Here is a 13,372-nt window from a genome sequence, read left to right as displayed (position 1 = left end):
GTTACGTAAATTTCGTAAAATTTAAATGAAATTAAGTGTATTGGTGTTATTTAAAGTGATTCTATAAGTTTAGTGTTTAACTCTTACAAGTTTTGTAATCTTAACTAGTGTAATTAGTTTTAAAATTTAAACATTTGTTTAGTATTAACTTTACGCGTATTGTTTTGTTTTGATTTATGTTAGATAGTGAATTTCAATTTATTTTACTTTAGTATTTGTAGTGCCTCAGAGTAGCTTATAACTACCCGTAATTTATCTTTCATTGATACTTATAACATTGTGCCTATGCTTAAAACATTTCTCATAAAATCAGTAAACTTTTTCAAACATACCTATCACAATAAGTTTCCGTTTAAAAAGTTTAGGTTCGATTTTCAAAAGTATTTTAAAATGGCGTCTGGTTCTAAAGTGAAAAGTGATTTTGATATGGAACATACTCCAGTGAAGAGATTCAAAGTGGGACCGGATAGTGTATCTGGTGTTAAAAGGACTGTTGCAACAATGTGTGGTGCCTGGCGTCCTATGGAGGAAGATGGGGGCCTCATCTTCGTCTTCAAGACACGGCAACCATGCTTAAGCCCTGATCCTGTGAGGGAATCTGACTTTCCGGAGAACATTGAAGACTTCTGGGAGGCGAGCTTGATGGTCGACGCTGATATACAGGTTAGCAATTAGTATATGTTATTTTAAAATATTACTGGCTGCCTAAACAATAAAATTAATGCAGTATATGGAAATTAAAAGTAAAATATGTTGTTGGTGTTTTTAGTTTTTGAGAACAGCGCCATCTATTATCGTACGATGTCACTGCTTGGAGAACTGATAACTTAGCGCGTTAAGTAGTCTCGATTTTTGTCAATAGATGGCGCTTTTTGCTGAGTCAGCCTCAGTTGTTTTTTTTTTAACCGACTTCAAAAAGAAGGTGGTTATCAATTCGGCCGGTATCTTTTTTTTTCAGGATAGATGTCGATCTGTACTTATCTGTTAGTTTTTAAGACATGTTCATTATTAAAATCTTATTCCTTTATTATTTTTTGTACGAAATTAATTGTTGCTGCCTAGGGTCATGTAAACGTCATGTTTTTTCACTGTTTCTATTGAACTTTATACTTATATTAGGTAGTTGAAGTGTAATTAAATAGGGTAAATCGTAAGAGCCTCACACATTTCATCTCATATATCTTGTAGTACCTTGCAAGTAGTAGCATGGTATAGTCCGCGAAATACTGCTAGAATCGCGTTGCCATAGCAAATTGTATGACTACACCTGCTTGCAACAACTTCAGAGCGGACTAGCAGTTTGGCGCGAACTATAATAGCTTGCTATTTAATTTGTAACTTTAAATAAGTTTTCGTAGTTTACTTATCTATGTACCCCGAAGTCTGGATACAAAACTATCAATACCCATTAACACGGCAGTGAGCCCCAACTCCTAAGTAGTGAATGTATTGGATGCGGTCCAGTAGTTCTGTAAAAGCATGTGGAGAAACTATCGGGTTTACCTCCCGCTAAGATTTGAACCCGATTACAATCTAATAGGATTAGGTGGTTCTCACTTAGTATTAACTTCGTAAGTAGCAATATATCGATCGAAGTCGGAGTGTTTAGTAGTATTTCTACGATTTCTACACTCACAGCAGCGCACTAGCTTCCCTGTATCGTGGGTGCTATGGACACACAGAGACAAATACACAAACACCCAGACCCAGAAACAGAAACCTAAATTTAGGTATCAATTAGATATCTGCAGGACCGGGAATCGAACCCGCAACCCTCTGCTCGTCATACCAGTATGGTGGCCGCTCCGCTACGCGGGTCGTCACACTATCGTATTTTAGTGTTATTATTGAAAAAAAAAACATATTTTTTGTAATATTAGGTACAAATTTCGATGGTGGAAGACACTATTTGGTTCCACTCCGGTGACTCCGAACCTATTTCTGCCTAATACTCGTACCAACGGTAACACTGGTGTTTTTCACTTTGAAGGGTGTGATAGAGTAGACATACTTATCTGCGGCTACTTGGTCCCCAGGGGTAGCAACGGAACTGTGTCTGACTTCGGGAAGGACTATTATTATCTGGAGTGGATGACATATGCCTATGCGCCGCAGTGGCCACTTACCATCAGGTGGTTGTTATTTCTGCCTCATAACAGCAGTGTTTAGCGCTGCTGTGTTCTGGAGTGAATGGTGTGATAAGGGATACATCCTTTTCCAAGGCGTTCCAGCTTAGTCCTCAGGAGAAGCGGCGCATCTGTGGTCGACCTCAGGTAGGAATATCTAATCCTATCTGGGGTTGATTACAGGTGTCCATGCTCTTTACTATAAAGAGACAATTATGTATTAATTAAATTTTTTCATACCTCTAAGAGGTGTAATATAGAGGACAATTTTGACGATATAACAACCTTATACCTATATAAAGCAAAATAAATGATTTAATTTGATTTAAAAAACAAGGTGGTTTGCATGCTCGTTTGTTTGCATTTTCTTATATTTAAAATATCTACTATAACTATATTATATATCTATATCTGCCCAAAAGTCCACATCAAACTTTCATATTATTATGTGCCTATTACCTTCTTCATATATTATTTAGTAAACAGGGCTTATATTAATGAGGGTTAATTACTTCTCGATTCCACTTATCTAGACGCCCGGTTCCGGGTGTTTGATTAACTGGGTCTTTATAATTGGGAGGTGCTGACGTAATTAAAGGGTTTTATTGCTATTAAACGAAGCGTCAATTTAATAAATGAGGCAGTGTGAGGGTTAAAGTAATTGATGTAATTGAGACAGTTTGAAGGGTTAAATTATGTTATGTTAGTAGTTTACAACGGTTATTGATTGTTTGATGACTGTGTAAGATAATTTCGCGAATGGTCACTTTAATTGAATGCTATACTTATTTCTGGTAGTGTTAGTGCGGTGATATTCTAGTGGTTGAAACTCGACCTTTTAGAGGTGCGAGGTTCGAATCCTAAGCACGCACCTCTTGTCCCTGTAGTCCCGGGGCTATAATAGGGCTACGGTATCCCCTGCCTGTCGTAAGAGGCGACTAAAAGGGGGCTTCAGGGGTTGCCGGCGGCAAGAGTGGGAGCTCGAACCGTCCAGCAAGCGACCCCAGGAAGGACGGCGGTATGTGTGGTCGCATACCGTCGTAAACACTACATGCTGTGGGAGGAGTGAAAAATGCGGCATCGCGCTTGGAGGGCTCCGGTTGCGTATCGTCGGAGATCCCGGAGTTCTCCACCAAGCGTTGAGGACGGCCAGGGTTTAGTGCGGTCCCACGTCGTCGGGTACCTTTTGAAGGTTTCCCACTCGTAAACAAAAAAAGGCACGCACCTCTGATTTTTTTAAGTTGTACCTTATACTTATTTACTTAAAAATAGTAGTACTTATTTACTTAATTAGTAGGTAATTTTCAGTAGTACCTATCTATAATAAGAGAATATCTTATAGAATGAGTACTGTCCTGTCCTCATCGTTAAAATAGTCTTAGAACCTCAAAGAGGACATAAGAGGTTTTAAGGACGTCAGATTTGTAAGAACAGTTCATCCATCCCTGAATCGGCTTATGTGTCCATAATGGATGGGATCGCGAGAACCAAATGCATACGAAATTAAATGATATATTCATGATTTTTTTACTTTAGTTTCAGTTAGTACGAGAAAGTCAATTAAACCAAAGTTTTTTTCATGTGATGTACCTATTAGCAAACAAGTATACATTATGCAGTCTAGTGAGGTTACTGCATCCCATGATCAATTATAATCAATTCCCGATAAGACTAGATTCCTGACTGTTGCTACACCTGAGGACAATATTTGTAAGGCTTCGGTTATGTGTCTACGCTACCACACTCTTTAAAATAGAATACAGCAGCGTTTAACAGTGCTATTATGAGGCAGAAATAGGTGTGGCGGTGGTGCTGCCAGAGTCGAACCACATATAGTATTACCATTACATTCAACAAAGTTTATATCGAAACATTTAGGCTGGTGAGATTCTCAGTATATAAATGTAAACTACACATCAGAAATGAAATGTTATTAGAATTTTTTTTGTATGTAAACTCTTGTAAAAATTAAAAACCAGAACAGTACTAGGGGAACGCACGAAATCTCTCGTAACAATTGAGATAAAAGCTAAGCTTAGATAAAGCATCTGTTTCCAACATTTCAACTATATTCGAGGCACAGAACTCGCAAAAAGACAATAAAGGAATATTCCGGGACTCGTACAAAGAATTTACTGGCGCTTCGCAGCGGAATGTCAGTAATTCCCGTGCCCCGGGTGGGAGGAGCTCGTCTTCGCTTGTAAGTGCTTGTAAGTGCATGTTTTAAAAGCTAATAGTAAAAGAAATTAAAAAAAAAAAACATTAAAACGTTTTTGCCTAGTAATTATTTTAAAAACAAAAACCTTAAGTACTGCTTAAAATATCCTATGGTTACTCTCACAATTTAGAAAAATCCAATGACTGACAAAATCTGTCAAGCCCTTTGGGTTGTAGGGTGTGCTAAAGAATGAGACATATATACATATGTTTAAAAACCAGTGCAGTGCAGTTGGGTATAAACAAACTTTTTCATATCTCTAAAAAAATCCTTTCAGTATACATCTATAAATGAGGGTGTATGAAAAGATACAGTTAACATTTATTTGCAAGAATTGTTACGAACTAATGTTTCTTACTACTTTGTTTAACTCTTAATCTCGATAATCCTATTTAACTTAATTATTACTGTACCTATACGAGGGTGATTTTTCCGTTAGGCGACCATGATAAAAGCTACACTCTTTAATATTGGGCTTCTAGTTAAATAAATAAATATACCTAGCGTTCATCGTTATATTTTGCTTTCATATATTTTAAGACTAACATAATACATCCATTAATCATCTATTCATTTTAACAATTAATTGAGTTTAGTGTAACTTACCTTATACTAATTTAAGTTATCTAGCTGATGTTGATATTTAATTAGGTTTGTAATTTTTTGCAAATACTTCGCCTTTGAGCTCAGTTTGTAATATCCGCTTGCGATCCTCTTCGGGCCTGTATCTGATAAGTTCTGGGTATAATCTGGGGAGCGATCTGAAGTAGCTTCTTTAAACGTATTTAATGATGTTATAATATCGTAACTTAGGTGTATCAGCATATTGAATATTTTTTATGAAATGGACTGAAAATATGTGTTTACAGTTTATCTGTTGGTGTGTGGTCACTGTCACGGTCACGGTAAGCCACTTATCCGTGACGCTTCATATTAGTCCTTAGGAGTAGGAGCGCATCTGCGACCAACCACGGCTAGGAATCTAATCATCTAGGGCCGCGTTTCCCAACCTGTGGTCCGCGGACCCCTGGGGGTCCGCAAGTATATGTATGGGGGTCCGCGGTGTCATCTCTGGACCATACATAAATCGCTCATTAAATACAAGAGGGCCGCTTTACTGCTTTTTTCAACCACATACCTTTGTGAAAAGGCATTCTCTACTCTTGTTTATACAAAAAACAAATACAGAAACAGATTACAAGTAGAATCTGATTTGAGATTACAGCTTAGTAGCAACATCAACCCGAGTATCCCTGATTTAGTTGCAAAAAAGCAACACCAACCTTCACATTTTTTTTTTCATATTTTTCATTTATCTGTAATAACTAAAATAAATACCTAATCCATTTTTTTTTGCTGTTTAATTTATTAAGGGGGTCCGTGAAAACTGTGCTTGATTTCCTAAGGGTCCGTGGACTGAAAAAGGCTGGGAAACGCCGATCTAGGGTTAGTCACCGATGTCCATGGCGATAGTAGCCATTTCCATCAGATGGACTGGATGCTCGTTAGTTTATTAAAAAATATATATATAATTCAAAATTTCATAAAATTTCCTTAGTTGCTCGGAATACTTTTAAAGATAATAATCAATCAATAGCAACTAATGATATCAAACAAGAGCAATAAAGCAAGGGCAACATACCGCGCCCATGCTTGTGTACACAACTTTAATTATTTCAGTGCACACAAAACCGTTCTGTCAATCAGAAAACAGCCAAATAGTGCAAGAAACATAAAGCGTAGATTAATTCCACGGGGACCGCGAAATAATTTCTCCCGAGACGTAAACGTTCATTCAGCCTAATGAGACATGAGCGAAAGAGAATAAATGAATAGAGAAACCTGCGTGTACCTAAATGAAAGAAAAACTCGTCAAGAAAATTGTAAGAATTCTTACCTAAAAATAACAACAAGTCATGGAGGGAATGTTTATTTTACGACAATTGAAACCAACTTGTAGCTACGATTCGCATTGTTTGAAGGTTCACATTTCATTTAAAGATGTAGGTCTAAGAAATTGATTTACCATACTAGTCTATCAGTAGATTTCAGATCCATGCCCAAACACGGCCGAATTAAAAGTGCTACAAAAAGAGAGTGTTATAATGTTTATACAGTAAACCGTGTTGCTTGACATAGTATCCAAAAATTAAACTGCTATGAAAAACAAAAGGAGATAGAAATTTAACATATCTTCGAATTCCCTTTTCTGAACATTTTGACATGAAATATTTTATAATACATGTAAAGGTGTAGTTAAAGATATATTTTCGTAACTAACCCCAATTAAGGATTTGGAACAAGGTTTCGGATACTAGCCAACGCCATATTTTAATAAACCTTTTTCGAATATTTTTTTCGTGATTTTGCTAGTTGGATATATCGCACCATTTACTTATAAATTCGACCTCTATCTTCTTATTGAATAAAGAGTATTTCCATTATACACAAAGTTAGGATCAATCTGCTCCGTTTCAGAAAGTTCCCGTGCTATCCATTAGCCATCAATCATCAGTCCAATCTCCGTCAGCTACAATTTCCATGCCCTTCAATAAATGTATACTGGCTGCCTTTAAACGTAATTTATTTTCTCATATTTTTGTACTTATTGCCACGTTTCCTTGACGTATTCAATTCTCTTTGGCCTTACATTACCGTTCATCTTGTTTTTTTTTTTTTAAGTTTTTAAGACAAAACAAATTAGGTTCTTTTGCTGTTTTTTTTCAAACTTCACAAAATTAATTTGGATCTGTATCAAGTAACCTTTTAACGTCATTTAATATTACCTCACAATACTCATGATTCAAATGCAACATTTTAAATCAAAATAAGATATTTCTAGGAACTTGAAGATTAGTAACATAGATGTTACATTTGAAAGTCGTTTTGCATTTTCGAATTTTTGGAAATTTTTGAAACAGTTTCAAATTTTTATATTACATTCCCATCTCGGTCTATCCACCATCCATCCATCAACCGATGTCAATAAAGTCCGTGGACTACGGAATTCCTATATCATTCATTCGCCAGTTTATTTTTGGCATGTTTCCTGTATGTATTCGGTTATTCCCAATTTGGATATTACTTTCGGAAATTTGATGTTCGTAAAATTTGAATGGTTTTGTTGTTTATTCAGGTTTTTGGGGCATCACTTATTAAATTTGAGTTTTTGGGAATAGATTTAACATTTAGAATTGTTGTATATGTAATTGTTCTATTGAATTTAATAGAATGTAAGTTAGGAAGGTGGTATAACCCTTTGTGGTTCGAATCCGGAAGCACCACCGCCAGTGTTGAGCGCTGCTGTGATCTGCTTCGACGGCTGTGGTAAGGAATTCTTACCCTCTGAACGTTTGCAATTTAGTCCCCAGCGGTATCAATGCATATATTGCCAACCTCTGGCAGGAATTACATCTTATCTAGGATTGATTGCTACTACACTAGAGTTAATATATTTACCACCAGGCGGACGACATGCTTACTTGGTACGTCAATAGGTATAATGAAAAATAATGTTTGGTACGTAATCTCGCAAGAAAATTATGAAATTACCATAAACTGAAATCGTATAAAAGATAAGTCCGCTTAACGTTTATACGGAAAGACTTGTAATAAAAACTTTGCATTGAATAAAGCTCGTTGAGAACCTAGAAGTGAGGTTGAGAGGAAACTTTCTTACTTCCAAGTTTTTGCTTAGAGAAATATATTTAAGATAAAATTACTTTTAGTTAACAACAAATAAAACAGCTATGACCATTACGCTTAAACTAAATTCCTTAAAATTATTTGATTTTCTTTTCTATTTTCATCGTCCTTATTATTCTTGTTATTGTTTAATATACATATATAGTATAATAATATATTTTAATCAAATAACTTTCAGTGTGGTTAACAGTGGCATATTTTTTATATTATATTGATTATATTTATAGGTACATATTCTTAAATAGGTTACTCTGTAAATATTTTCAAAACCATGATAATTATGTTTTTGTAAGTTCATCCGTATCCTTATTTTACAATCGATATTAAAACTTTGTTTATTTACTATGTAGTTTATTTTAAATTAACTAAATTATACAATATTGCAAAATGGTAATTCTGCAAACTTTTATCGGTATAATTTGCGATATCTGCAACATCAACTCCTTAACGTATATCATTCGGGACTTGTAAGACAAGGCAATGGAGCTCCCGCAGGAATTCCCGAATTAATATCATCCGCTAAGTTACCGCATTAATATTAATGCTATTAGGCGTCCCTTTCGATTCCCCGGTGCTGTGTAAAGATAGAAAAACTCGAGTTCCTTTTTCATGTTGTAAGGGAATGTCATACCGATACTTTTGTACTACGATTTGGCGACTGAAACTCGTATAAAATTGTAGTCATATATTTAACTAAAGCCACCTTAATGTTTGCTCTTTAAATTCTAATAAATCAACCAGTACAGTATTGTTACAAAATACTGGCGAGCGCCTCTTTGCCGAAAGATATACTGAGTACAAATTTACCTATCAGCGCGTAGTTTTTCGTCTGGCAGTTATTATTACATAAATTTCTGAAAGGTGCAACATGACTTCATCACTCAGCTCTGCACTCAAATGTTATTAGCAGTTCTGGTTTTTATGTGCTTCAGTTTTAAAAACTGCGTAGGTTTTCTTTAATATGAAACTAAAGGAACATTTTTTTTTTAATTTTATTTCTTGCGCAGTCGGATAATAATTACACCGTTGTGCACTAGTCCTAAGTTCGACTGCACGCCTCATAATTTACCAACCGCTGCCTTCCCTTTTAAATCTGGAGTGGTTCTGGTTATTTTCATTTCAATACCTTGCCTTCTCATTTGGTTAATCATTTGTTTTGGGAATAAGGCAATCCCTCTAACAATTTTAAGATTAGATATTTTAAATTCCAGTGCATCTTGGACATTTTAAATATCCATCTAATTTTATATGTCAGCTTTTTTATATGTTTTTCGCTTACAAATTACAGAAAATGACAAAATATTAGAAGAAATCTTCAAATTAACTTGGATTTGGATGAATCAATTCGAAAAGACCTGGAATCTACTGACGTATGTCGATTAGTAAATACTAACTATCTTCGTGTTAAGACGCCATGATATACTGAGAGTATTTAAACTTTATAAGGTGATGTGATTATTCTATCTTAGTTTCAAAACATTTGATGTAAGCCACCAAAGGAAGTTTTGTAACATAGTTAAGTTGCTTTTTTATGATCCAAAAAGCGCTTTGTCCCAAATTCAAAGTACCGTAGTACCGGACAAAATAACTTAAGCAGTGCTTGTAACTTTGTAAACCAATTTGCTAATAAATTTCGAGCAGGCAGGACCATTCCGAACTTTGTCTCTGGCGTTTTAATTATTTATGATGTCGCTACTCTGTCTCCCTTGTAAGGAGAAGGTATCTTCATCTATTAACGACAGCACCTCGGCGACGTTAGCGCTCCAACTTCGTTTAACTTTTTTGCGTCAAGTGTTAAGTCCTTTTCTCATATTAACTGAGTAAATATTAGGTAGATAATTTTTATCTTTCTTTCTTTCAAATCTTCACTTTACTTTTGATAACCAATGTTATAATTTTCTGTGTTAGAAGTTATGTTAATTATTTTTTTGCTCATAGTTATTAGTATTTAAGAGCTTTGGTTTTAAAATAGAACGTTTAAAATGTCAAAATACTATATCAACGTACACTTTGTAATTCCTTGAAACTTTGTCAACAAATTTGCGTGTAAATTTGTAACAGAACCTTTCCAACTTTGTCTTTGGCGTTTTAATTATTTATATTGTAGCGACTCTATCTCTACTTGGATTTGATTTATCTATCAGCGTCAGGCTATTAATACCTTCGCTGCACTGTTCTTTTCTTATAGTTAAAGTTTAATTTGCTCTTTTAAACAGTGAGTATGTTTGTAATAATTTGGGCTTAAAAACATTTATGTTGCAGCTTAAAATATTGTAGCTAATGTATTAACAGGAATATGCTTATATTCATATGTATTTTTACAAATTTACTTTACCCATATTTCGTATAGAACTTTGCCTTCGGCGATTTTGTTTACATGTTGACGAACTATCTGCACTCGCAAATGTTTATCGATGTCAAGCTATCAATATTTCAGCGACGTTCAGGTTACTTATTCAATGAATATCTAGATTATAAGTAGTGGGTATCATATTTTATAGTAGTTTTTGAATATTTATGTACCTACTAACTCTTGAAAGATTTCTTCCTTGGCAAGAGTTATAGATTTATCAATTTTACCTATTTGTGTTATTAAAAATACTGTTTAATACCTTCATTGTATTACTACACTCGTTTGCTCTTTTTTACATTCTATTGACGTGAATTTAATGTGTGGTTTGATTTTAAAATATTCTACAAACTATTATTATTAAACGTCTGTAACATTTTCTACTATCCTAATTGCCTGTTTCATATGAGAAGAGTCAGAAGTACAGATTAGGTAAAAATAATTAGAATACCTACACAAAAATTAATGCAAAATAAACAAACAAAGCGACTTAAACAATGGCAATGAGAAACCAAAACAGGTACTTTTGGTATTTACGAACTAATTTATGATGTACTGAGTTTATCTAATTCATATGTTTTGGCATACGTCCAGTTTCTACATAATTATTGTGTCATTCCCGTATATTTCTCTTGACTTTTATGACTTATGCCAATTTACACGTTTACGAAGACATAAATAATAATAAATAATTGCTGGACGAAAATACTTTGCTATCGCTACCCGCACTTTTAGAATTTGGAAGTAGATACTAAAATAATCATGGACGCTCGAGTGCTTAAAAGGCGCGTTAAGATGTTGAAGTCCAAATTGATTTCATTGCATACTAATAGGTTATCAATCATTAGATCACGTTTAAATCTCACAATTGAATACTGACGAATTAATAATAATTAATTGTTTACTTATAAATCGTAGAAGTCTGAAAAATGCTCCAACAAACTTCTCCCCTGCGGATGGGAAAACGAAGGAAATCGATTTCCTCGAATTCCCTGTCTGAAGATTTACATAAACTAAGTATTTCTGCGAATAAGGATATTTTAATTCGGTTGGACTAGTTATGATTTATAGCTCCTGAGAAATGAAGACAGGAAACGCCATCGATCAAACCGAAAGAATGCATTAATGTCCCAAGTTTGCTGCTGCAATATCCGCTGTGGCAGATGCTTTCAACTGTCCAACTTTTGTGGAGCACCAATTATCGCTAGCGGGGTTAACATTGACGATCATCCAATTTTCGCTCCCGAAACTTCGAAAGGAGAGCCTTTAAAGTCCAGAATTGTACGGACACATATCCATCGAGGGAATCAAAGAGAAACATTTTACAATGGATTTTTTGAACTCGAAAATCACAATTGTAAATCACTTCTGAAACGGCATAACGCCGAGGAATCCGTTTTATAACTTTCGAACTGCGAATTTAACGACCAAAATGATTTTCTTCGAAAGTATTTACTACTTTGGAATATTAAATCACATTGTGTCGGTGATGAAATTCAAGAAAAATGTGTCGGTTACCCTTGAAACTTTCGAAACGGGCATGGTAGTGAATTATAAGAGCCTACAAGTTTAGCTCGGTTTTCCTTTTAACGTTTCGCAATGAAAGGCGTGCGATGTGAATTTTTTTAGTGAAAGAAATGCGTCGGCAATTGATCCTTGGCGCGGGAGCGCTGAGGTCGTCGGGCGCGCTAATGAGGGCTTCAAACCAACATTTCTTTTCGACCTTCCCTTCTAATTACGGCGGGAACAAAGCATCTGTAAATTAATACCGGGCAGCGGCAGGCGGCTGGAATTCACGTTAATATTACCAACAAAATGAATTTATCATCTCGCGCTAAAAAGCCATCCATATCCGACACCGACTCCGGGCAAAATGAGCACTGGATTAAATCAAAACTGCCCCAGCTTTTAGGGGCTGTGAATATTTAGAGCCGAACCGCTTTTGCTAATATTTTGGCGCGTTTTTTGAGATTAATGTTTTCGCCGCTTCTGTTTTTGATGAAAGGGCAACTGTCGTCACTTTCATAAAATACAAATGTCGTTCGTTGTCTTGTAATTATTAAAATTTCAGGATTTAAGACTACTCTGTACCTGCTGTTAAATTTGATAACAGGCCGATATAAAAATATCTTGTTATATAAAATTCTCGTGTCACAATGTTAGTTACCGTACTCCTCCGAAACAAAATATTTTACCGTAAAAATATATGACGAACTACCGTACTTAAGTATGAATACCTACTTGAACCATAGATTAGTAAAGATTACTCACGCCTAACAAGAAAATGTACCCAGTTTTGAGATTGAAATAGTTGCGTAAAAAAGTTTTGCCACGTCTCCGTGCTAAAATGTCCCTAAAATATTTGAAATAATTATTTATTTATTACGTAAATTACGTAAATTAGTTATTTATTCGTAAATTTTCTCTAAAAATGATTTTATTTGTCAAGGATTCAAAAAAAGAACTTACTAAAATAACCCATTTGTGGCTTCATTCAATTTCAAGGCGGCGAAGTATCTTTACTAATCTATGACTTGAACTAAGATAAGTTTGTTTTAGACTCGTTATAGCGACAATCGTACAAGTCTAGTTATTCATCATATACAAGATTATTGGATCGATCGTTACTCAGGATATTAGCTAAATGGTTATAAGATATCTTTATTTTTGGATGTTTGTCTATTATGTGTCTTGGTTTTGTTTATTTATTTGTCCTCCGAAGGTTTGGCTGTTACATTTGCCTGCGTTTCTGAGAACCTTATTGTAATCATTGCGAAGTACAAAAGCGATAACGTTTTCTCTAATTCATTTGCGACATAACAACACATAGCTGTTACGTAAGCTGAGATAAAGTTCGCCCACGTTTTCTTAATACCTCAAACGCCTTTATCATTGAGTCGTCTTCGCGATTCGAGACTTATTGTTCGTTTAATTTCTCATCCCAATTCTCGTCGTTTTCTCCACTTTTGTTTT

The 13,372-nt window shown here is 35.0% G+C and overlaps 1 protein-coding gene across 2 annotated transcripts in view; it reads left to right on the top strand.

The window, feature by feature from the left end:
- The first annotated feature begins 252 nt into the window (after positions 1-252).
- LOC140747764 (pseudouridylate synthase RPUSD2) overlaps positions 253-13,372 on the top strand; it is a 452,428-nt gene continuing 439,308 nt past the window's right edge. Inside the window, exon 1 of one of the 2 annotated variants that reach the window (XM_073080365.1) lies at positions 253-663. In XM_073080365.1, coding sequence (XP_072936466.1) covers positions 286-663 — 378 coding nt within the window. In that variant the 5' untranslated portion in view covers positions 253-285. The remainder of the gene's footprint in view (positions 664-13,372) is intronic. The other variant, XM_073080368.1, reaches the window with a different exon arrangement.

This window comes from Epargyreus clarus, unplaced genomic scaffold (genome assembly GCF_041222505.1).
Source record: "Epargyreus clarus isolate Ecla_fem2 unplaced genomic scaffold, WU_Ecla_fem_2.2 ptg000015l, whole genome shotgun sequence".
Classification (NCBI taxonomy): domain Eukaryota; kingdom Metazoa; phylum Arthropoda; class Insecta; order Lepidoptera; family Hesperiidae; genus Epargyreus; species Epargyreus clarus.
The sequence above is the reverse complement of the archived record's forward strand: the minus strand, read 5'-3'. Positions and strand labels throughout refer to the sequence as shown.